The sequence below is a fragment of the Aquarana catesbeiana genome, linkage group LG04 (genome assembly GCF_042186555.1).
Source record: "Aquarana catesbeiana isolate 2022-GZ linkage group LG04, ASM4218655v1, whole genome shotgun sequence".
Taxonomy (NCBI): Eukaryota; Metazoa; Chordata; class Amphibia; order Anura; family Ranidae; genus Aquarana; species Aquarana catesbeiana.
Window position 1 is genome coordinate 4,575,225 of NC_133327.1, and position 26,007 is coordinate 4,601,231.

The following is a 26,007-nucleotide window of genomic DNA, read 5'->3' on the forward strand; positions in this document are numbered from 1 at the left end:
AATATTGCAATAAGCGTATATTTATTGGTTTGCGCAAAAGTTATAGCGTCTACAAAATAAGGGGATAGATTTTATAGCATTTTTTTTTTTTTTACTAGTAATGGCAGCGATCTGCGATTTTTATTGTGACTGCGATATTGCGGCGGACACATTGGACACTTTTGACACATTTTTGGGACCATTCACATTTATACAGAGATCTGTGCTATAAAAATGCATTGATTACTGTATAAATGTGCCTGACAATGAAGGGGTTAACCAGGAGGGCACGCTGTAGGGGTTAATTATGTTCCTAAGGAGTGATTCTAACTGTGGGGGGAGGGGACTCACAAGGGGAGGAGACCGATCGGTGTTCCTCTGTACAAGGAACACACCATCGGTCTCCTCCCACCTGACAGGACGTGGATCTGTGTGTTTACATACACACAGATCCACGGTCCTGCTCAGTTACCGGGCAATCACAGGTGCCCGGCGGACATCGCGGCCCCTGGGCACGCCCACTGGGGGGCCTGTAAGGCCGTCGTGTCATGACGGCAGCCCAGGATAACAGCTGCACCGTCCCGCCATCATATGACGGTGGGCGGGCAGCAAGTGGTTAACAAGGGGCCCCCCAGATCCCGGCCCCCCCTTTCACCAAATTTTTTTTTAAACGTAAAAACCACAGGAAACAGTTTTTGTCAAGTCTGTTAGTTAAAAAAAAAATGTCCCATGATGTACATCCATCATCAATCACGATGCCCACCGGACCCGAAAACTGGGAAATAATTCACAAAATGCTTAACCTCCTAAGAGGCTACCTGTCGTATGCACTCTCTTCGCTTTAACAGTTCTTATACAGGCACCTGGTGACAACGCCCCCTTCTAAGATTATGTGACGTCTTGTTAAAGGGGGAGGTCCAGATTCTGATAAGCCCCTCACCTACAGACCCCGACAACCACAGCCTAGGGTTGTTGGGAGGAGGCCCTTGTCCCCATCAACAAGAACCCCCCCATTTTGACGGCATGTAGCCTGGTATGGGTCCCCCCCTTTTCTGACCTGCCAGGCTGCATGCTTGGATAAAAGTCTGGTATGGATTTTGGGGGGACCCCACACCGTTTTTTTAATGTTGGCCTTAAAATCCATACCAGACCTGAAGGGCCTGGTATGGACTGGGGGGGGGGGGGGGGTTGGGGTAGCCTACACCATTTAAAAAAAATAATTCTATTGTCTGGAAATTATCATTATTTTGCTTCAAAGTGGTTTATTTAAAAAAAAAAAAATCCTGAAACTTCCCTCTTAAATTGGGGTGCTTGTTATACACCTGTACGTGTTATACACCGATATTATAGCAAAAAGTAAAAAATATAAATATCCTACACAATTTAAAAAAAAAAACATTTCTTCATCAGTTTAGGCCAATATATATTCTTCTACATATTTTTAGTAAAAGAAAATCGCAATAAGCGTATATTGATTGGTTTTTGCAAACGTTATAGTGTCTACAAAATAGGGGATAGATTTATGGCATTTTTGATATATTTTTTTTTTTACTAGTAATGTCGGTTAACTTTGATTTTAGCGGGACTGCAACATTGTGGTGGAGAGATCGGACACTTTTGACACTTTTTTGGGACCATTGGCATTTATACAGCAATCAGTGCTATAAAAATGCACTGATTACTGTGTAAATGTCAATGGCAGGGAAGGGGTTAACACTAGGGGGGTGATCAAGGGGTTACATGTGTTCCCTCATGTGTGTTTCTAATTGTGGGGGGATGGGACTGACTGGACAAGGAGACAGATCGCTGTTCCTAATTTCTAGGAACAGCAGATCTGTCTCTCCTCCCCTGTCAGAACGGTGATTTGTGTGTTTACATATACAGATCCCCATTCTGGCTCTCATGCCCGCGATCGCGGGTGGCTGGCAGAAATCGTGGTTGCCAGCCACACGCATCAGGTCCCCCACCGTCCTGCAGGCACGTGCAAGTACCTGCTATGGCTGTTAAAAGAGCCAACTTACTACGTACGAAGATACACGGAAGTGAGCCAACCTGCTGTTGTATAATGACGGCGGCTAGTCGGCAAGTGGTTAAACACTGCACTGCACTACACTGACACATTATACCAACACAAAACTAACACTCTAATCACAATAATTAAACACACTAACTGCTAGTTGCAAACTGAGCTGTGCTCTATCCCCGCTCCGACACAATAATACAAGAGCTGGCTATGGGAAGTTACCTTTTATAGTGTGGTATGGGACTATGAGCACTGAGCCATGATTGAAGAAAGTCACCATTAGGGATGAGCCGAACACCCCCCAGTTTGGTTCGCACCAGAACCTGCGAACGGACCGAAAATTCGCACGAACGTTAGAACCCCATTCACGTCTATGGGACTTGAACGTTCAAAATCAAAAGTGCTCATTTTAAAGGCTAATTTGCATGTTATTGTCCTAAAAAGGGTTTGGGGACCCGGGTCCTGCCCCAGGGGACATGTATCAATGCAAAAAAAACTTTTAAAAACGGCCCTTTTTTCGGGAGCAGTGATTTTAATGATGCTTAAAGTAAAAAAAAAAGTGAAATATTCCTTTAAATATCGTACCTGGGGGGTGTCTATAGTATGCCTGTAAAGTGGCGCGTGTTTCCCGTGCTTAGAACAGTCCCTGCACAAAATGTCATTTTTAAAGAAAAAAAAGGTCATTTAAAACTGCTTGCGGCTTTAATGTAATGTCGGGTCCTGGCAATATGGATGAAAATCAGTGAGACAAATGGCATGGGTACCCCCTAGTCCATTACCAGGCCCTTTGGGTCTTGTATGGATATTAAGGGGAACCCCGCACCTAAAATTAAAAAAGGAAACCGCAGTATACAGGCTCTGTACTCTGAACAGCAGTATACAGGCGGTGCAAACAAGACAGAGACTGTAGGTTTGTTGTTAAGTAGAATCTGTTTGTAATTTTGAACGGGTACATTTTTAACGTGTTTAGCTCCAGCCAAAAGATCTTTTTTAAGCTTTTTGGAAAACATAGGGAAGAGTTATCACCCCTGTGACATTTGTTTTGCTGTCTGTCCTCCTCTTCAGAAGATTTCACCTCACTTTTTGTCCCAATAACAAATGTTTTTTGAAAATTTGGGTTTTTTTTGTGGAACAAGGATTGGAAAGCAACAGTGGAAAGGAGAAATGTTTTTTCCATATTAACTCTTACAGGAGAGAATTTCCGTTCCTAGGGGTAGATTTCATCTCATTTCCTGTTGTCTCCTTCCGTTTGCAAGTAGGAGTCCTTTGTAAGTTAGATGTTTGAAAGTAGGGGCCTGCCCTATATACTCAGCATAAATTTGGGCCTTAGGTGTTGTTGTGGCCACAACACTGTAAGCCCTCACAGGGCCCTGCTGTGAAATATTAGATCAAGAATTGTAATTACATGCCCCTGTTGAACAAGGGCAGAAAAATTGGGCCTTTGGTGGTGGTGGTGCTGGTGCCACAACACTGCAACCCCTCACAGATATTCTAGTTGGAACGCAGGAACGAGCCGTGCTGCAAAGTATTGCACCAAAAATTGTAATTACATGCCCCTGTTAAACAGGGGCTGAAAAATTAGGCCTTGGGCACTGGTGGTGGCGCCCAGAACCAAAAATGTTCTTACAAACTATCAGCGTGATCATTGAGGAGCAAGAGGATAATTACTCAGGATAGTCACTCAGCATCAGCATAGGCAGTCTTTGAAGGGATCTGAGATTTCAAAAAAAATTATTCGGTTACATCAGCATCAGGTGCTTGGTAGCTGGTGGTGATCCAAGACTGATTCGTTTTTATGAAGGTCAGTCGATCGACCGAGTCGGTGGACAGACGCACCCTGTGATCGGTTACAAAGCCTCCAGCAGCACTGAATGTGCGTTCCGAAAGAACGCTGGATGCAGGACAGGCCAGTAGCTCAATTGCATACTGTGCAAGCTCTGGCCAGTGATCCATCCTCAAGACCCAGTAACCCAGAGGATTTTCGGTGGGAAAGGTGTCCAAGTCAGATCTTGCCCCTAGGTATTCCTGCACCATGTAAGACAGACGCTGGCGATGGTTGCTGGAACCGATCATACCTTGGGGCTGCGGACCAAAAAATTGTCTGAACGCATCGGTCAGACGGCCACCTTCTCCACCGCTCCTTCTTTGACTGACCGAAGCCTCAGCAACACGTTGTCCAGAAACAGGAGTTTGTAACCTCCCAGTCTCTGGGAACACGTTGCACAGACCTTTCTGCAAGGCCTCCCGAAGATGTTTCATCCTCTGCTCCCTCTGCGATGGCAAGATAAGGTCTGCAACCTTACCCTTGTAACGTGGATCAAGGAGGGTTGCCAGCCAGTATTGGTCCTTCTCCTTGATACCACGAATACGAGGATCCTTACGCAGGCTTTGCAGGATCAGGGAGGCCATGCAGCTTAGGTTTGCTGAGGCATTCGGTCCGGAGTCCACTGGGTCACTAAGGACGACATGGTCCGCAGCCACCTCCTCCCAGCCACGTACAAGTCCATGTGTTTCTTGGGACTGATCCCTTAAAGACTGCTGCTGATGCTGAGTGCCAGGCTCTACCTCCATACTGACACAATCTTCCTCCTCCTCCTCGTCCTCATCCTCCTCGTCCTCGTCCTCTTCCTGTGTGATCGGCGGGCACGCAGGAACACTGTCTGGATAAAGGGGGCCTTCAGAGCTAAGGAAGTCCTCCTCTTCCTGCCTCTGTTCTGCCTCAAGTGCCCTGTCCATTATTCCACGCAGCGTGTGCTCCAACAGGTGGACAAGGGGGACAGTGTCACTGATGCATGCACTGTCACTGCTCACCATCCTCATGGCCTCCTCAAATGGTGACAGGACAGTGCATGCATCCCTGATCATGGCCCACTGGCGTGGGGAAAAAAAACAAGCTCCCCTGACCCTGTCCTGGTGTCATAGTCACACAGGTACTCATTGATGGCCCTCTGCTGCATGTGCAGCCGCTGCAGCATGGCCAACGTTGAGTTCCACCTAGTGGGCATGTCACAGATTAGGCGGTTCTTGGGCAGGTTAAACTCCTTTTTGGAGGTCCGCCAGCCGAGCACTAGCATTATATGACCGGCCGAAATGCACACAGACTTTCCTGGCCTGCCTCGGGACATCCTGTAAGCCTGGGTACCTGCCCAAGAACTGCTGCACCACCAAGTTAAGGACGTGAGCCAAACAGGGCACATGGGTCATTTGTCCCTGTCGGACGGCAGAGAGGAGGTTGGTGCCATTGTCGCAAACCACCATTCCTGCCTTAAGTTAGCGTGGCGTCAACCACCTCTGAACCTGCCCCTGCAGAGCTGACAGAACCTCTGCCCCAGTGTGGCTCCTGTCCCCCAAGCACACCAGCTCAAGCACCGCATGGCATCTTTTGGCCTGCGTACTTGCGTAGCCCCTTGAACGGCTACGGAGCACCGCTGGTTCCGAGGACAAAGCACAGGAAGAGGCCATGGAGGAAGAAGAAGAGGAGGGGGTGGAGGAGAGAGGTGTGTCACAATCATTAGTAGTGGCATTTTGGAGGCGTGGTGGTGGAACAACCTCCAACACTACTGTACCTTGTCCTGCATCCTTCCCAGCTGCCAGCAGAGTCACCCAATGCGCTGTGAAACTTGGGTAACGTCCCTGTCCATGCCTGCTGGACCATGAGTCAGCAGTAATATGCACCTTACCGCTGACCGCCCTGGCCAGCGAGGCATGGACATTGCCTTCCACATGCCGGTAGAGAGCCGGAATCGCCTTCCGTGAGAAAAAGTGGTGTTTGGGTACCTGCCACTGAGGAACCGCACATTCCACAAACTCACGGAAGGGGGCAGAGTCTACCAACTTAAAAGGCAGCAGTTGAAGTGCTAGCAATTTTGCCAAACTAGCATTCAACCGCTGGGCATGTGGTTGGCTGGGAGCAAACTTCTTTCGGCGGTGCAGCAGCTGGGGCAGGGAAATTTGCCTGGTACAATCTGACGTTGATGTACCGAAAGCAGATTGCCCACAAGTACTTGGCTGTGACACACCTAATTCTACACCTTCATTCCTCTCAGTGCAGGTCTCAGAGAGGGCTGAAGGTATAGTGGGGTTGGAGATCTCAGCTTATGAGGAGCAAGGAGAGGTCCTCTTTGTTCTTTGGTGTGGGTCTTTTAGATACGCTTGCCAACGAACTGCATGGCAGGTTAACATATGTCTGGTCAAGCATGTGGTACCCAAGCGGGAGATGTTTTGGCCACGCGAGATACGCTTGAGACATATGTTGTAAATAGCAGCGGTGCGATCTGATGCACTTGTCTCAAAAAAGGCCCACACCAAAGAACTTTTTGAATAACGCGCAGAGACTGCAGCTCCTGCACATGTGGAGCTTTGGGGTGTGATGCAGTCAGTGTGCTGCCCTTAGGCTGGCCCCTGGAGAGCATCCTGCCTCATTTGTGATGTGCCTCCTCCTCCTCCTCCTCTCTCCTATCAGGCACCCACGTTGAGTCAGTGACCTCATCATCCCCTCCCTCCTCATCACTGGAGCAAACCTGGCAGTATGCTGCAGCAGGGGGAGCATGACTGCCAGATTGCTGTCCTTCTTGGGCACCCCCTCTGTCCATGCTCACGTTACTGCCTTCATCAAGCTCAGTATCATCATCAGAGCCTTCCAAACGCTGGGCATCCTCCTGGAGCATGTACCCAACACTGTGGTCAAACAGTTCGCGGAACTCCTCAGGAGGACAGAGTGGTGCTTGGGGAGGAGTCACTGATGACATTGAGCCGAGGGAAAGGCCGCTGCTTTGCCAGACAAAGTACCCTGAGCATGGGTGAGAGAGGATGAGGAGGATGAGGACGACTTGGTCATCCACTCGACCAAGTCTTCCGCATGTTGCGGCTCAACACGGCCAGCTGCCGAAAAAAAGGCCAAGCGTGTCCCACAGCCACGTGCTGATGAGGATGCACCGTCTCTACGACCAGCACTAGACACAGAGCCTGCTTGCCCTCTTTTATTGGCTTGTGACTGTCTGCCTCTCCTTGTTGGCCTTCCAGACATACTAATGGCCTGTAGCTGCACTATATATATATGTACTGATACTGCAGCTAGCAAAATCAACTGCCTGCCTGTAGTGAGAGAACACCACCAACCTTCTACAGGTAGCTTTAGCTGAACACTGCGCAGAGCTCGCAAAAAAATAACTTGTAGGTTTAGCTGAACACTGTGAGCAGGACGCACTACACTAACTGGTAGCTTTAGATGAACACTGTGCAGAGGTCTCACTACACTAACTTGTAGTTTTAGCTGAACACTGTGAGCAGGGCGCACTACACTAACTTGTAGTTTTAGATGAACACTGTGAGCAGGGCGCACTACACTAACTTGTAGTTTTAGATGAACACTGTGCAGAGGTCTCACTACACTAACTTGTAGTTTTAGCTGAACACTGCGAGCAGGACGCACTACACTAACTTGTAGCTTTAGATGAACACTGTGCAGAGCTCGCAAAAAAATAACTTGTAGGTTTAGTTGAACACTGTGAGGAGGACGCACCACACTAACTTGTAGTTTTAGCTGAACACTGTGAGCAGGACGCACTACACTAGTAGCTTTAGATGAACACTGTGCAGAGGTCTCACTACACTAACTTGTAGTTTTAGCTGAACACTGTGAGCAGGACACACTACACAAACTGTAAATAGTCTAGCTGCCTGACTGTGGTACTAATAGGATCAAAAGAACACCAGAAATTTTCTTCAGGTAGCTGTAAATACTGTAACAAGACAGATCTGCCTGTCAGTAGGAAGATAACAGGAACGGATCTAGCTAAACTGAATACAATATATATATATATATATATATATATATATATATATATATATTATAATATAGGATGCATATATATACACAATAAACTGTAAGTGCAGCTAACTCACTGATTGTCCTGCCTAATCTAGCTAACTCAAATGAAATAACAGTGTCTCTCTGTCTATCTACGTATCGCAACGCCGGAACACACACTACACAGGGCCGCGGTGCAGATGGCCTTATATAGTGTGGGGCGTGTTCTAAACCCCCTGAGCCATAATTGGCCAAAGCCACCCTCTCTACCGACGACGCTGTGATTGGCCAAACATGCGGGTCATAGTGCATGCTTGGCCAATCATCAGAACGGCCCATAACGTTCGGAATTCGGTGAACGACCGAACAGCCGATGTTCGAGTCGAACATGGGTTCGACTCGAACACGAAGCTCATCCCTAGTCACCATCACTTTCTCCAATCAGAGCTCTGACAGCCCTAATTGGCGTCATCCAATTTGGGCCCTGAATTGCACTGTGAAGCTCGTATTGCATTGTGGGAGAACATCCCACCGAGCTACCCACAAATTCTGATGTTTGCTGAAATGGCAAACAGGCAAAGTTCAGGCCAAACTTTTGCTCGGCTTGAACTGTTTGCCCAACATTATCTGCATCTCTTTTCTACATCTGCTTGAAATCCAGAATTTATAATGCTTATCTGAGCTGTCGGAAAAAAGATGATGGAGAGCTGGAGTTACATTCTGCAGAGCTCAATGAAGAGAGCTCAGAGAGCTGATTGGAGGGAAGAAACACAGTCCACAGGAACAGAGCTGAGGCTATCAATCAGCTAGAGCTCCCTCCCCAGTCACCTTTTCCTCTCTTGGCAGAATTGATTCATGCTGATAGCAGAGGAACAAATCAGCAGACAGAAATTAATCTTAAGCCTCGTACACACGCTTAGATTTTCAGACGACCGAACGTCTGTTTTTTGTGGCATGCTAGTCTCATGTCGAAAGTGAAGTGGTTACGCACAATATGAAAATTTTCATACCACAGAATACAACGTCAGGGTGTTAAATAGTTTTGTATGTATTCTTTCATTTCTGAGCATGCGTAGTCGTGCTCTTACGATTTTTTTATAAGAAAACCATACTAATGAAATGAAAATCGGACATTGAGTTCACATCCGACAAAAATTTTATAGTCTGCAAATCCAGCTTTTGTCTGACGAAAAAGCAAAAATCAGCTGTCGAAAGCACCGTACTAACGATCCGAAAATCGGCAGACATCTCGTCGTACGAATTTTTCCATCTGACTTTTGTATTTTGTGTGTGTGTACAGGCCTTTAATTAGTTAACTGAGACAAGTTCACACTATAGAGGGATATGCTTTGTTCATATTTCATGTCTTATGCAGCGTACACACGAGCGGACTTTCCGGCATACTTGGTCCGACGTTCTTCCGGTCGGACTTCTGGTGGACTACCGCTGGACTTTTTGAACGGACGGACTTGCCTACACATGACCGGACTTTCCGGCAGGCGAGGTCTGCCCGTCTTTCCGACGGACTTTCGCCGGAGTTATGGCGGACTTTCAGAATGAACGGACTTGCCCACACACAGACAAGTCCGTTCATTTTGATCGTGACTCGGGTATGACGGGACTAGAAAAGGAAGTCAATCTCGCCGCTTTTATCGGCGAGATTGACACCTTGCGAGCCCCGTCATGGGGCATACCAGGCCCTTAGGTCTGGTATGGATTTTAAGGGGAACCCCCTACACCGAAAAATCGGTGTAGGGTCCCTCCCAAAATCCATACCAGACTCCAATCTGAGCACGCAGCCCAGCCTGTCAGGAAAGGGGGTGGGGACGAGCGAGCGCCCCCCCTCCTGAACTGTACCAGGCCGCATGCCCTCAACATGGGGGGGTTGGTGCTTTGGGGGAGGGGGCACCTCACGGGTCCCCCCACCACAAAGCACCTTGTCCCCATGTTCATGAGGAAAAGGGCCTCTTCCCGACAACCCTGGCCGTTGGTTGTCGGGGTCTGCGGGCGGGGGGCTTATCAGAATCCGGGAGCCCCCTTTTTAATAAGAGGGCCCCCAGATCCTGGCCCCCCACCCTATGTGAATGAGTATGGGGAACATGGTACCCCTACCCATTTACCTAGGGAAAAAGTGTCAATAATAAAACACACTACACAGGTTTTTGAAGTCATTTATTAGACAGCTCCGGGGGGGTCTTCTTCCAGCTTCGGGGGTCTTCTTCCAGCTTCGGGGGTCTTCTTCTGGCTTCGAGGGTCTTCTTCTGGCTTCGGGGGTCCCTCCGGTTCCTTTTCTCCCGACGTCCGGTTGGTTCTTCTCCGCTCCCTCTGTCCTCTTCTCCCGGTGTTCCAGTTCTTCTGCCGGGTCCTCCGCTGTCTTCATGCCGCTCTTTTGCCAGTGGAGGTCTGGACTTCTGGCATCTGGCTTCTGGGCTTCTTCTCTTCTTCCCATGTTGACACGACACTCTCTCAGGCTGGAATGGTCTCTGAGTGCTCCGATGTGACTTATATAGGCGGAGACCCCACCCCCTTATGCCGTCACAGTCCCTGGGCATGCTGGAAGTCCGGACCTCTGCTGGCAAAAGAGCGGCATGAAGTATGCCGGAGAGTTAACTTTCTATATCTTCAGTCTATGAGAAAAGACACTCATTTTCCATTTCAAGATGCAGTCTTCTTTTTCTATCCCTCAGAAATTGCAGCTTATCCAATAAAGGCTTCAAATATGTACAATGTTGCTTCTTTTCAAATTTAAACAAAAATACCCTAATTGTTTTTGACTCCAGACTTCCTGCTCAATACTAGGGATGAGCTTCGTGTTCGAGTCGAACCCATGTTCGACTCGAACATCGGCTGTTCGATCGTTCATCGAACTGCGAACGATATGGGCCGTTCGCGCCAAATTCGTGTGGCGCGTCACGGCCCATAATTCACTGCGGCATCGCAGTGCATTGCTGGCTGATGATTGGCCAAGCATGCACTATGACCCGCATGCTTGGCCAATCACAGCGCCGCCTGAACAGAGAGCCGTAATTAGCCAAAGCCAAGGAGGCTTTGGCCAATTATGGCTCAGGGGATTTAGTACACGCACCACACTATATAAGGCCGCCTGCACGGCGGCCCTGTGTAGTGTGTGTTCCGGCGTAAATTGAGAGAGAGAGAGAGACAGACGGTGACATTTGATTTGAGTTAGATAGATTAGGCAGAACAGTCAGTCAGTTAGCTGCACTTACAGTGTATTGTGTATATATATGCATCCCAGGTGTGGCATATATATATATATATACATTGTATTCAGTTTAGCTAGATCCGTTCTTGTTATCTTCCTGCTGACAGGCAGGCTTGTCTTGTTACAGTATTTACAGCTACCTGAAGAAAATTACTGGTGTTCCTTTGATCCTATTAGTACCACAGTCAGGCAGCTAGACTATTTACAGTTAGTGCAGTGCGTCCTGCTCACAGTGTTCAGCTAAATCTACAAAAGTTAGTGGGGTGCGTCCTGCTCAGTGTTCAGCTAAACCTTCAAGTTAGTGCGGTGCGTCCTGCTCACAGTGTTCAGCTAGATCCGTTCCTGTTATCTTCTTACTGACAGGCAGGCTTGTCTTGTTACAGTATATACAGCTACCTGAAGAAAATTACTGGTGTTCTTTTGATCCTATTAGTACCACAGTCAGGCAGCTAGACTATTTACAGTTAGTACAGTGCGTCCTGCTCACAGTGTTCAGCTAAATCTACAAAAGTTAGTGGGGTGCGTCCTGCTCAGTGTTCAGCTAAACCTTCAAGTTAGTGTGGTGTGTCCTGCTCACAGTGTTCAGCTAGATCCGTTCCTATTATCTTCTTACTGACAGGCAGGCTTGTCTTGTTACAGTATATACAGCTACCTGAAGAAAATTACTGGTGTTCTTTTGATCCTATTAGTACCACAGTCAGGCAGCTAGACTATTTACAGTTAGTGCAGTGCGTCCTGCTCAGTGTTCAGCTAAACCTACAAAAGTTAGTGGGGTGCGTCCTGCTCAGTGTTCAGCTAAACCTTCAAGTTAGTGCGGTGCGTCCTGCTCACAGTGTTCAGCTAGATCCGTTCCTGTTATCTTCTTACTGACAGGCAGGCTTGTCTTGTTACAGTATATATAGCTACCTGAAGAAAATTACTGGTGTTCTTTTGATCCTATTAGTACCACAGTCAGGCAGCTAGACTATTTACAGTTAGTACAGTGCGTCCTGCTCACAGTGTTCAGCTAAATCTACAAAAGTTAGTGGGGTGCGTCCTGCTCAGTGTTCAGCTAAACCTTCAAGTTAGTGTGGTGTGTCCTGCTCACAGTGTTCAGCTAGATCCGTTCCTATTATCTTCTTACTGACAGGCAGGCTTGTCTTGTTACAGTATATACAGCTACCTGAAGAAAATTACTGGTGTTCTTTTGATCCTATTAGTACCACAGTCAGGCAGCTAGACTATTTACAGTTAGTGCAGTGCGTCCTGCTCACAGTGTTCAGCTAAACCTACAAGTTAGTGGGGTGCGTCCTGCACACAGTGTTCAGCTAAACCTACAAGTTAGTGTGGTGCGTCCACCTCACAGTGTTCAGCTAAACCTACAAGTTAGTGCAGTGCGTCCTGCTCACAGTGTTCAGCTAGATCCGTTCCTGTTATCTTCCTACTGACAGGCAGGCTTGTCTTGTTACAGTATATACAGCTACCTGAAGAAAATTACTGGTGTTCTTTTGATCCTATTAGTACCACAGTCAGGCAGCTAGACTATTTACAGTTAGTGCAGTGCGTCCTGCTCACAGTGTTCAGCTAAACCTACAAAAGTTAGTGGGGTGCGTCCTGCTCAGTGTTCAGCTAAACCTTCAAGTTAGTGCGGTGCGTCCTGCTCACAGTGTTCAGCTAGATCCGTTCCTGTTATCTTCTTACTGACAGGCAGGCTTGTCTTGTTACAGTATATACAACTACCTGAAGAAAATTACTGGTGTTCTTTTGATCCTATTAGTACCACAGTCAGGCAGCTAGACTATTTACAGTTAGTGCAGTGCGTCCTGCTCACAGTGTTCAGCTAAACCTACAAAAGTTAGTGGGGTGCGTCTTGCTCAGTGTTCAGCTAAACCTTCAAGTTAGTGCGGTGCGTCCTGCTCACAGTGTTCAGCTAGATCCGTTCCTGTTATCTTCTTACTGACAGGCAGGCTTGTCTTGTTACAGTATATACAGCTACCTGAAGAAAATTACTGGTGTTCTTTTGATCCTATTAGTACCACAGTCAGGCAGCTAGACTATTTACAGTTAGTGTAGTGCGTCCTGCTCACAGTGTTCAGCTAAACCTACAAGTTAGTGGGGTGCGTCCTGCTCACAGTGTTCAGCTAAACCTACAAGTTAGTGTGGTGCGTCCACCTCACAGTGTTCAGCTAAACCTACAAGTTAGTGCAGTGCTTCCTGCTCACAGTGTTCAGCTAGATCCGTTCCTGTTATCTTCCTACTGACAGGCAGGCTTGTCTTGTTACAGTATATACAGCTACCTGAAGAAAATTACTGGTGTTCTTTTGATCCTATTAGTACCACAGTCAGGCAGCTAGACTATTTACAGTTAGTGCAGTGCGTCTTGCTCACAGTGTTCAGCTAAACCTACAAAAGTTAGTGGGGTGCGTCATGCTCAGTGTTCAGCTAAACCTTCAAGTTAGTGTGGTGCGTCCTGCTCACAGTGTTCAGCTAGATCCGTTCCTGTTATCTTCTTACTGACAGGCAGGCTTGTCTTGTTACAGTAAATACAGCTACCTGAAGAAAATTGCTGGTGTTCTTTTGATCCTATTAGTACCACAGTCAGGCAGCTAGACTATTTACAGTTAGTGCAGTGCGTCCTGCTCACAGTGTTCAGCTAAACCTACAAAAGTTAGTGGGGTGCGTCCTGCTCAGTGTTCAGCTAAACCTACAAGTTAGTGGGGTGCGTCCTGCTCACAGTGTTCAGCTAAACCTACAAGTTAGTGGGGTGCGTCCACCTCACAGTGTTCAGCTAAAACTACCTGTAGAAGGTTGGTGGTGTTCTCATACTACAGGCAGGCAGTTGATTTTGCTAGCTGCAGTATCAGTACATATATATATATATATATATATATATATATATATATATACATATCCTAGCTTAGTGCAGCTTCAGGCCATTAGTATGTCTGGAAGGCCAAGAAGGAGAGGCAGACAGTCACAAGCCAATAAGAGAGGGCAAGCAGGCTCTGTGTCTAGTGCTGGTCATGGAGACGGTGCATCCTCATCAGCATGTGGCCGTGGGACACGCTTGGGCTTTTTTTCGGCAGCTGGCCGTGTTGAGCCACAACATGCGGAAGACTTGGTCGAGTGGATGACCAAGCCGTCCTCATCCTCCTCATCCTCTCTCACCCATGCCCAGGGTACTTTGTCTGGTAAAGCAGCGGCCTCTTCCCTCGGCTCAATGTCATCAGTGACTCCTTCCCTAGCCCCACCATGTCCTCCTGAGGAGTCCCTCGAACTGTTTGACCACAGTGTTGGGTACATGCTCCAGGAGGATGCCCAGCGTTTGGAAGGCTCTGATGATGATACTGAGCTCGATGAAGACAGTAACATGAGCGCAGACAGAGGGGGTGCCCAAGAAGGACAGCAATCTGGCAGTCATGCTGCAGCATACTGCCAGGTTTGCTCCAGTGATGAGGAGGGAGGGGATGATGAGGTCACTGACTCAACGTGGGTGCCTGATAGGAGAGAGGAGGAGGAGGAGGAGGCGGCACATCACCAACGAGGCATGATGCCCTCCAGGGGCCAGCCTAAGGGCAGCACATTGACTGCATCACACCCCAAAGCTCCACATGTGCAGGGCGCTGCAGTCTCTGCGCGTTATTCAAAAAGTTCTTTGGTGTGGGCCTTTTTTGAGATGAGTGCATCAGATCGCACCGCTGCTATTTGCAACATATGTCTCAAGCGTATCTTGCGTGGCCAAAACATCTCCCGCTTGGGTACCACATGCTTGACCAGACATATGTTGACCTGCCATGCAGTTTGTTGGCAAGCGTATCTAAAAGACCCACACCAAAGAACAAAGAGGACTTCTCCTTGCTCCTCATCAGCTGAGATCTCCAACCCCACTATACCTTCAGTCCTCTCTGAGACCTGCACTGAGAGGAATGAAGGTGTAGAATTAGGTGTGTCACAGCCAAGTACTTGTGGGCAATCTGCTTTTGGTACACCGACGTCAGATTGTACCAGGCAAATTTCCCTGCCCCAGCTGCTGCACCGCCGAAAGAAGTTTGCTCCCAGCCATCCACATGCGTAGCGGTTGAATGCTAGCTTGGCAAAATTGCTAGCACTTCAACTGCTGCCTTTTCAGTTGGTAGACTCTCTGCCCCCTCCCGTGAGTTTGTGGAATGTGCGGTTCCTCAGTGGCAGGTACCCAAACACCACTTTTTCTCACGGAAGGCGATTCCGGCTCTCTACCGGCATGTGGAAGGCAATGTCCATGCCTCGCTGGACAGGGCGGTCAGCGGTAAGGTGCATATTACCGCTGACTCATGGTCCAGCAGGCATGGACAGGGATGTTACTTAAGTTTCACGGCGCATTGGGTGACTCTGCTGGCAGCTGGAAGGATGCAGGACAAGGTGCAGTAGTGTTGGAGGTTGTTCCGCCACCACGCCTCCAAAATGCTAATGATTGTGACACACCTCTCTCCTCCACCCCCTCCTCTTCTTCTTCCTCCATGGCCTCTTCCTGTGCTTTGTCCTTGGAAGCAGCGGTGCTCCGTAGCCATTCAAGGGGCTACGCAAGTACGCAGGCCAAAAGATGCCATGCGGTGCTTGAGCTGGTGTGCTTGGGGGACAGGAGCCACACTGGGGCAGAGGTTCTGTCAGCTCTGCAGGGGCAGGTTCAGAGGTGGTTGACACCATGCCAACTTAAGGCAGGAATGGTGATTTGCGACAATGGCACCAACCTCCTCTCTGCCCTCCGACAGGGACAAATGACCCATGTGCCCTGTTTGGCTCACGTCCTTAACTTGGTGGTGCAGCGGTTCTTGGGCAGGTACCCGGGCTTACAGGATGTCCTGAGGCAGGCCAGGAAAGTCTGTGTGCATTTCCGCCGGTGATATAATGCCAGTGCTCGGCTGACGGACCTCCAAAAGGAGTTTAACCTGCCCAAGAACCGCCTAATCTGTGACATGCCCACCAGGTGGAACTCAACGTTGGCCATGCTGCAGCGGCTGCACATGCAGCAGAGGGCCATCAATGAGTACCTGTGTGACTATGACACCAGGACAGGGTCAGGGGAGCTTGTTTTTTTTCCCCACGCCAGTGGGCCATGATCAGGGATGCATGCACTGTCCTGTCACCATTTGAGGAGGCCATGAGGATGGTGAGCAGTGACAGTGCATGCATCAGTGACACTGTCCCCCTTGTCCACCTGTTGGAGCACACGCTGCGTGGAATAATGGACAGGGCACTTGAGGCAGAACAGAGGCAGGAAGAGGAGGACTTCCTTAGCTCTCAAGGCCCCCTTTATCCAGACAGTGTTTCTGCATGCCCGCCGATCACACAGGAAGAGGACGAGGAGGAGGAGGAGGAGGAGGAAGATTGTGTCAGTATGGAGGTGGAGCCTGGCACTCAGCATCAGCAGCAGTCTTTAAGGGATCAGTCCCAAGAAACACATGGACTTGTACGTGGCTGGGAGGAGGTGGCTGCGGACCATGTCGTCCTTAGTGACCCAGAGGACTCCGGACCGAATGCCTCAGCAAACCTACGCTGCATGGCCTCCCTGATCCTGCAAAGCCTGCGTAAGGATCCTCGTATTCGTGGTATCAAGGAGAAGGACCAATACTGGCTGGCAACCCTCCTTGATCCACGTTACAAGGGTAAGGTTGCGGACCTTATCTTGCCATCGCAGAGGGAGCAGAGGATGAAACATCTTCGGGAGGCCTTGCAGAAAGGTCTGTGCAACGAGTTCCCAGAGACTGGGAGGTTACAAACTCCTGTTTCTGGACAACGTGTTGCTGAGGCTTCGGTCAGTCAAAGAAGGAGCGGTGGAGAAGGTGGCCGTCTGACCGATGCGTTCAGACAATTTTTTGGTCCGCGGCCCCAAGGTATGATCGGTTCCAGCAACCATCGCCAGAGTCTGTTTTACATGGTGCAGGAATACCTAGGGGCAAGATCAGACTTGGACACCTTTCCCACCGAAAATCCTCTGGGTTACTGGGTCTTGAGGATGGATCACTGGCCAGAGCTTGCACAGTATGCAATTGAGCTACTGGCCTGTCCTGCATCCAGCGTTCTTTCAGAACGCACATTCAGTGCTGCTGGAGGCTTTGTAACCGATCACAGGGTGCGTCTGTCCACCGACTCGGTCGATCGACTGACCTTCATAAAAATGAATCAGTCTTGGATCACCACCAGCTACCAAGCACCTGATGCTGATGTAACCGAATAATTTTTTTTGAAATCTCAGATCCCTTCAAAGACTGCCTATGCTGATGCTGAGTGACTATCCCTGAGTAATTATCCTCTTCCTCCTCAATCATCACGCTGATAGCTTGAAAGAACATTTTTGGTTCTGGGCGCCACCACCAATGCCTAAGGCACAATTTTTCAGCCCCTGTTTAACAGGGGCGTGTGATTACAATTTTTGATGCAATACTTTGCAGCAGGGCTCGTTCCTGCGTTCCAACTAGAGTGTCTGTGAGGGGTTGCAGTGTTGTGGCACCAGCACCAGTGCCTAAGGCCCAATTTTTCTGCCCCTGTTTAACAGGGGCGTGTAATTACAATTTTTGATGCAATACTTTGCAGCAGGGCTCGTTCCTGCGTTCCAACTAAAGTGTCTGTGAGGGGTTGCAGTGTTGTAGCACCAGCACCAGTGCCTAAGGCCCAATTTTTCTGCCTCTGTTTAACAGGGGCGTGTAATTACAATTCTTGATGCAATACTTTGCAGCAGGGCTCGTTCCTGCGTTCCAACTAGAGTGTCTGTGAGGGGTTGCAGTGTTGTGGCACCAGCACCACCACCACCAAAGGCCCAATTTTTCTGCCCCTGTTCAACAGGGGCATGTAATTACAATTCTTGATCTAATATTTCACAGCAGGGCCCATTTCTGCACCCACCAAGAGCGAGTGAGGACTTACAGTGTTGTGGCACCAGCACCACCACCACCACCACCAAAGGCCCAGTTTTTCTGCCCCTGTTCAACAGGGGCATGTAATTACAATTCTTGATCTAATATTTCACAGCAGGGCCCAGTGAGGGCTTACGTTGTTGTGGCCACAACAACACCTAAGGGCCAAATTTCTGCTGAGTATATAGGGCAGGCCCCTACTTTCAAACATCTAACTTACAAACGACTCCTACTTGCAAACGGAAGGAGACAACAGGAAGTGAGATGAAATCTACCCCTAGGAAGGGAAATTCTCTCCTGTAAGAGTTAATATGGGAAAAACATTTCTCCTTTCCACCGATGTTTTCCAATCCTTGTTCCACAAAAAACCCCAAATTTTCAAAAAACATTTGTCATTGGGACAAAAAGTGAGGTGAAATCTTCTGAAGAGGAGCACAGACAGCAAAACAAATGTCACAGGGGTGATAACCCTTCCCTATGTTTTTCAAAAAGCTTAAAAAAGATTTTTTGGCTGGAGCTAAACACGTTAAAAATGTACCCGTTCAAAATGACAAACAGATTCTACTTAACAACAAACCTACAGTCCCTGTCTTGTTTGCACCGCCTGTATACTGCTGTTCAGAGTATATAGAGCCTTGTGGCCCCACACCTTTCCTTATTTTAATTTGGGTGCGGGGTTCCCCTTAATATCCATACAAGACCCAAAGGGCCTGGTAATGGACTGGGGGGTACCCATGCCGTTTGTCTCACTGATTTTCATCCATATTGCCAGGACCCGACATTACATTAAACCCGCAAGCAGTTTTAAATGAGATTTTTTCCTTTAAAAATGACATTTGGTGCAGGGACTGTTCTAAACACGGGAAACACGCGCTACTTTACAGGCATACTATAGACATCCCCCAGGTACGATATTTAAAGGAATATTTCACTTTTTTTATTTTTTACTTTAACCATCATTAAAATCACTGCTCCCGGAAAAACGACCGTTTTTAAAAGTTTTTTTTGCATTGATACATGTCCCCTGGGGTAGGACCCAGGTCCCCAAATCCTTTTTAGGACAATACCATGCAAATTAGCCTTTAAAATGAGCACTTTTGATTTCGAACGTTCGAGTCCCGTAGACGTCAATGGGGTTCTAACGTTCGTGCAAATTTTCGGTCTGTTCGCAGGTTCTGGTGCGAACTGAACCGGGGGGTGTTCGGCTCATCCCTACTCAATACCTTAGAAAAGGTGGACTTTCTAAAAAGTCCTGGAAGCTGTGGTACAAATGTATTAATTATGTCCATCTTCCGTTTCTGAAATACGATACAAAATTTTTAATTTTCAGATGTGATACGCTCACTCTGCCTCATCTTAGGGATGTAAGGTTTGTGGTTTTTATGTGTTTTGGCACACTCTGGGTTGACACTTTGTTACACTTTGTGCAAAATACAGTGTAGTACTGAAAAGATGATCACATTCTATGCAAAGTGCGTTCTTTTACACGGTTTGACATCTATAAATAATTTTTAATAATAATTTTTTTTTTTTTCAAATTGTTTGATAGCCTATTAACCTAGAAAATGGCCATTTCTAGGATTTGGTTCTCATTGATTTTAATGCAGACTTGTACAGTGCCTTAAAAAATTATTTATACCTCTTGAAATGTTCCACACTTTTTCATGTTACAACCAAAAACGTAAATGTATTTTATTGGAATTTTATGTGTTAGACCAACACAAAGTGGCACATAATTGTGAAGTGGAAGGAAAATGATAAATGGTTATCAACATTTTTTACAAATAAATATGTGAAAAGTGTGGCGTACATTTGTATTATGCCCCCTTTACCCTGATACCCCTAACTAAAATCTAGTCGAACCAATTGCCTTCAGAAGTCACCTAATAAGAAAATCCACCTGTGTGTAAGTTATTCTCAGTATAATTACAGCTGTTCTGTGAAGCCCTCAGAGGTTTGTTAGAGAACCTTAATGAATAACCAAACATGAAGGCCAAGGAACACACCAGACAGGTCAGGGATAAAGTTGTGGAGAAGTTTAACCACTTGCTTACTGGGCACTTAAACCCCCCTCCTGCCCAGACCAATTTTCAGCTTTCAGCGCTGTCGCACTTTGAATGACAATTGCGCGGTCATATAACACTGTACCCAAATTAATTTTTTATCATTTTTTTCCCCACAAATAGAGCTTTCTTTTGGTGGTATTTAACCACAGCTGGGATTTTTATTTTTTGCTAAACAAACAAAAAAAGATGGAAAATTTTGAAAAAAAAAATCATGTTTTATAGTTTGTTATAAAATTTTGCAAACAGGTAATTTTTCTCCTTCATTGATATGCGCTGATGAGGCGGCACTGGTGGGCACTGATAGGCTGCACGGATAGGCACAGTTTAGGTGGCACTGATAGGCACAGTTTAGGCGGCACTGATGGGGACAGATAAGGCGGTACTGATGGGCACAGATAAGGCGGCACTGATGGCCACTGATGGATGGCACTGATGGATGGCACTGTGGGCACTGATGGGTGACACTGGTGGGCACTGGTAGGCGGCACTGATGCCTATTGCTGTGTCACTGGCAGGGGGCAGATGATCGCCGTGATCGGGACTGATGTCCCTCTCACGGCCGCCGGTGATCGGGTTTTTTTTTTCTCTTCACGCTGTCAGCGCGAGGAGGAAAAATAGCCGATTACCGGCTCTGTTTACATCACATGATCAGCTGTCATTGGCTGACACCTGATTATTTGGTAAGGGGTCGGGACCGACCCTTTACTCTGATCTGTGATCAGGCGAGTCTCATAGACTCGCTGATCACTGAGCGCACTGCGCGCGCCCTGCAGGGGGTGCGCAGGCCGCTCGTGCATGGGATGACGTCAATAGACGTCGTTCCGGCAATGTAGGTCCATGCTGTTGCCGTCATTTGGCAATAGCGCGGATCTGAAGAGGTTAAAGCAGGGTTAGGTTATTAATAAATATCCCAAGCTTTGAACATTTCACAGAGCACTGTTCAATCCATCATCCCAAAATGGAAAGAGTATGGCACAACTGCAAACCTACCAAGACATGGCCATCCACCTAAGCTGACAGTCCGGGCAAGGAGAGCATTAATCAGAGAAGCAGCCAAGAGGCCCATGGTAACTCTGGAGGAGCTGCAGAGATCCACAGCTCAGGTGGGAGAATCTGTCCATAGGACAACCATTAGTTGTGCACTCCGCAAATCTGGCCTTTATAGGAGAGTGGCAAGAAGAAAGCCATTGTTGAAAGAAAGTTATAAGAAGTCCTGTTTGCAGTATGTGAGAAGCCATGTGGGGGGACACAGCAAACATGTGGAAGAAGGTACTCTGGTCAGATGAGACCAAAATTTAACTTTTTGGCATAAAAGCAAAACTCTATGTGTGGTGGAAATCTAACACTCCACATCACCCTGAACACACCATCCCCATTATGAAACATGGTGGTTGCAGCATCATGTTGTGGGGATGCTTTTCTTTAGCAGGGCCAGGGAAGCTGGTCAGAGTTGATGGGAAGATGGATGGAGCCAAATACAGGGCAATCTTAGAAGAAAACCTGTTAGAGTCTGCAAAAGACTTGAGACTGGGGCGGAGGTTCAACTTCCAGCAGGACACTGACCCTAAACATACAGCCAGAGCTACAATGGAAATGTGTAGATCAAAGCATATTCATGTGTCAGTCAAAGTGCAGACCTAAATCCAATTGAGAATCTGTGGCAAGACTTGAAAATTGATGTTCACAGATGCTCCCCATCCAATTTGACAGAGCAGTGAGCTATTTTGCAAAGAAGAATGGACAGAAATGTCACTCTCTAGATGTGCAAAGCTAATAGAGACATTCCCAGAAATATTTGCAGATGTAATTGCAGTGAAAGGAGGTTCTACAAAGTATTGACTGGGGGGGCTGAATAAAAATGCACGCCACACTTTTCACATATTTATTTGTAAAAGAATGTTGAAAACCATTTATCATTTTCCTTTCACTTCACAATTATGAGCCACTTTGTGTTGATCTATTACATAAAATCCCAACAAAATACATTTACGTTTTTGGTTGTAACATGACAAAATGTGGAAAATTTCAAGGGGTATGAATACTTTTTCAAGGCACTGTAATGCCCTGTACACACGATCAGACATTGATCGGACATTCCGACAACAAAATCCATGGATTTTTTCCTACGGATGTTGGTTCAAACTTGTCTTGCATACACACGGTCACACAAAGTTGTCGGAAAATCCGATCGTTCTGAACGCGGTGACGTAAAACACGTACGTCGGGACTATAAACGGGGCAGTGGCCAAAAGCTTTCATCTCTTAATTTATTCTGAGCATGCGTGGCACTTTGTGCATCAGATTTGTGTACACACGATCGGAATTTCCGACAACGGATTTTGTTGTCGGAAAATGTTATATCCTGCTCTCAAACTTTGTGTGTCGGAAATTCCGATGGAAAATTTATGATGGTGCCCACACACGGTCGGAATTTCTGACAACAAGGTCCTATCACACATTTTCAGTTGGAAAATCTGAGCGTGTGTACAGGGCATAAAGGTACTGGTAGGTCCACAATGAACAGCAATGTGTCAAACAAGAGTTACAGAGGTATAATGTCCATACCTGAGTGTAGCGATACAGGGCCAGTATCTGGGCTATGTTAACTGTGGTTACAGAGTCTTGGTCTCCAATAAAACCAGCTAAATTGGCACGTTTCCTACAGGAATAATTTGGCACCGTCTGTCCGGGACCAGATAAAATCTGTAAGACACTTTTTACAGCTTTCCTATTGTCAGAACATGAATCGTACATATGATATCCCAGACTAATATTAGGTAAAATTGTCGGGTCTTTATTAATTTTATCAATGGCAAACTGGATAGTCAGAAAATATCGGTAATACGGAGGCATTGGCCTAGGGAAAAAAAAAAACTAATTTCGATTAGTTATATGTTTATTGCACAATATGACAAATAATACTGTTTTATGAAATGTAATTTAAATCTCACGGCGAGTCAATGGAGCAACTAATAAATGAAAATGTTCTTACAATCTAAGTCTGAGTATATACAAAGTAAGCCATGTCAACTGGAACGCTGGAATAGGAGCGATTTCCCTAGCACTGATTGGACATGATTTGATTTATTGTATCTCTGAGTTTTTAGTACTTTTAGTTGAGGAGTTGCAGATGACGCATTCCCCACTCCTACACAGCCAGGCTGATAGGATTTTCCAGCTTTCATCAAAGAACAAGAGACAAGGACATTTTTTGAGCTTGGTTTTTATGTTTTATTAAGGGGTAATAACTTGGATGGGTAATATGGGATGCCCATCTTGATAACAACAAACTCAGGGACAACTTTCTATCTATGTACAACTTCTGATTTGTTTCTTCACTCCACAGCACTGACAATCTTTAAATGGAAAGATGGGATTTACTAAAACATTTAATGTGAAAATGGCTTAATGCAGCTTAACGTGTCCTGAAATTTTGCACAGCCTAAGATCTCAATTTCCCAAACCTATCCAAGAAGTTTCATGCAATTCAGTGTACCACAAGGCAAACTATGGACATTAACCTTATTTTTTGGAGATCTTAATGTGGCTTAACATACAAAAAATACCTTAAATGTTAACCAATTTCCCCCAAACTTCACACAATAGAAGATTCTATCCACGCTAACATATTCTGAACATTTCAGCTCATTTAGTAAATCACACCAAAAGTTATTCACATTAAGCTATATTTTACAATGCTAAAACATTTAATATAAAGAGCTTAATGTACCATAATGTGCCTTAACCTCAATCGTCTTGAAACTTTGCACAGCCTAAGTTCTCAACTTCCCAAACCTACCCAAGAAGTTTCATGTGATTCGGTGTACCGCAAGGCAAACTATGGACATTAAGCTTGTTTTTTGGAGATCTTAATGTGGCTTAACGTACAAAAAAGACCTTAAATGTTAACCAATTTCCCCCAAACTTCACACAATAAAAGATTCTAGCCATGCCAACATATTCTGAAAATTTCAGCTCATTTGGTTAATCACACCAAAAGTTATTCACATTAAATTATATTTTACAATGCTAGAACATTTAATGCGAAAATGGCTTAATGTAGCTTAACCACTTGACGACCGCCTCACGCCGATGTACGTCGGCAAGGCGGCACGGACAGGCAAAATCACGTACATGTACGTGATTTGCCTTCCGCAGGTGGGGGGTCCGATCGGACCCCCCCCGGTGCCCGAGGCGGTCATCTTTTGTTCCCCGGCGATCGGAGGTGAGGGGGAGGCCATCCGTTCGTGGCCCCCCCCTCGCGATCGCCACCGGCCAATGGGAACATTCCTTTGCTGCTGTATGCTAAACAGCAGCAAAGGAAATGATGTCATCTCTCCTCGGCTCGGTAGTTTCCGTTCCAGCGCCGAGGAGAGAAGACATCACTGTGAGTGAAAACACACACACAACACAGTAGAACATGCCAGGCACACAAAACACCCCGACCCCCCCCCCCCGATCTCCCCCCCGATCACCCCCCAATCACCCCCCCCCCGTCACAAACTGACACCAAGCAGGTTTTTTTTTTTTTTTTTTTCTCTGATTACTGTATTGGTGTCAGTTTGTGACAGTTACAGTGTTAGGTCAGTTACTGTTAGCCCCCTTTAGGTCTAGGGTACCCCTCTAACACCCCCTAATAAAGTTTTAACCCCTTGATCACCCCCAGTCACCAGTGTCGCTAAGCGATCATTTTTCTGATCGCTGTATTAGTGTCGCTGGTGACGCTAGTTAGGGACGTAAATATTTAGGTTCGCCGTCAGTGTTTTATAGTGACAGGGACCCCCATATACTACCGAATAAATGTTTTAAGCCCTTGATTGCCCCCTAGTTAACCCTTTCACCACTGATCACCGTATAAGTGTTACGGTTGACGCTGGTTAGTTCGTTTATTTTTTATAGTGTCAGGGCACCCGCCGTTTATTACCGAATAAAGGTTTAGCCCCCTGATCGCCCGGCGGTGATATGCGTCGCCCCAGGCAGCATCAGATTAGCGCCAGTACCGCTAACACCCACGCACGCAGCATACGCCTCCCTTAGTGGTATAGTATCTGATCGGATCAATATCTGATCCGATCAGATCTATACTAGCGTCCCCAGCAGTTTAGGGTTCCCAAAAATGCAGTGTTAGCGGGATCAGCCCAGATACCTGCTAGCACCTGCGTTTTGCCCCTCCGTCCAGCCCACCCAAGTGCAGTATCGATCGATCACTGTCACTTACAAAACATTAAACGCATAACTGCAGCGTTCGCAGAGTCAGGCCTGATCCCTGCGATCGCTAACAGTTTTTTTGGTAGCATTTTGGTGAACTGGCAAGCACCAGCCCCAGGCAGCGTCAGGTTAGCGCCAGTAGCGCTAACACCCACGCACGCACCGTACAGCTCCCTTAGTGGTATAGTATCTGATCGGATCAATATCTGATCCGATCAGATCTATACTAGCGTCCCCAGCAGTTTAGGGTTCCCAAAAACGCAGTGTTAGCGGGATCAGCCCAGATACCTGCTAGCACCTGCGTTTTGCCCCTCCGCCTGGCCCAGTCGACCCAAGTGCAGTATCGATCGATCACTGTCACTTACAAAACACTAAACGCATAACTGCAGCGTTCGCAGAGTCAGGCCTGATCCCTGCAATCGCTAACAGTTTTTTTGGTAGTATTTTGGTGAACTGGCAAGCACCAGCCCCAAACAGTATCAGGTTAGCCCCAGTACCGCTAACACCCACGCACGCAGCATACACCTCCCTTAGTGGTATAGTATCTGAACAGATCAATATCTGATCCGATCAGATCTATACTGGCGTCCCCAGCAGTTTAGGGTTCCCAAAAACGCAGTGTTAGCGGGATCAGCCCAGATACCTGCTAGCACCTGCATTTTGCCCCTCCGCCCGGCCCAGCTCAGCCCACCCAAGTGCAGTATCGATCGATCACTGTCACTTACAAAACACTTAACGCATAACTGCAGCATTCACAGAGTCAGGCCTGATCCCTGCGATCGCTAACAGTTTTTTTGGTAGCTTTTTATTGAACTGGCAAGTGCCAGCGG

At 47.1% G+C, this 26,007-nt stretch overlaps 1 protein-coding gene across 1 annotated transcript in view; it reads right to left on the reverse strand.

Moving 5' to 3' along the window:
• Nucleotides 1–22,822, reverse strand: part of LOC141141100 (vomeronasal type-2 receptor 26-like) — a 166,324-nt gene extending 143,502 nt beyond the window's left edge. Inside the window, exon 1 of the mRNA XM_073628810.1 lies at nt 22,535–22,822. Within this exon, the coding sequence (XP_073484911.1) occupies nt 22,535–22,822 (288 nt within the window). The remainder of the gene's footprint in view (nt 1–22,534) is intronic.
• Between the last annotated feature and the right edge of the window lie 3,185 nt (nt 22,823–26,007).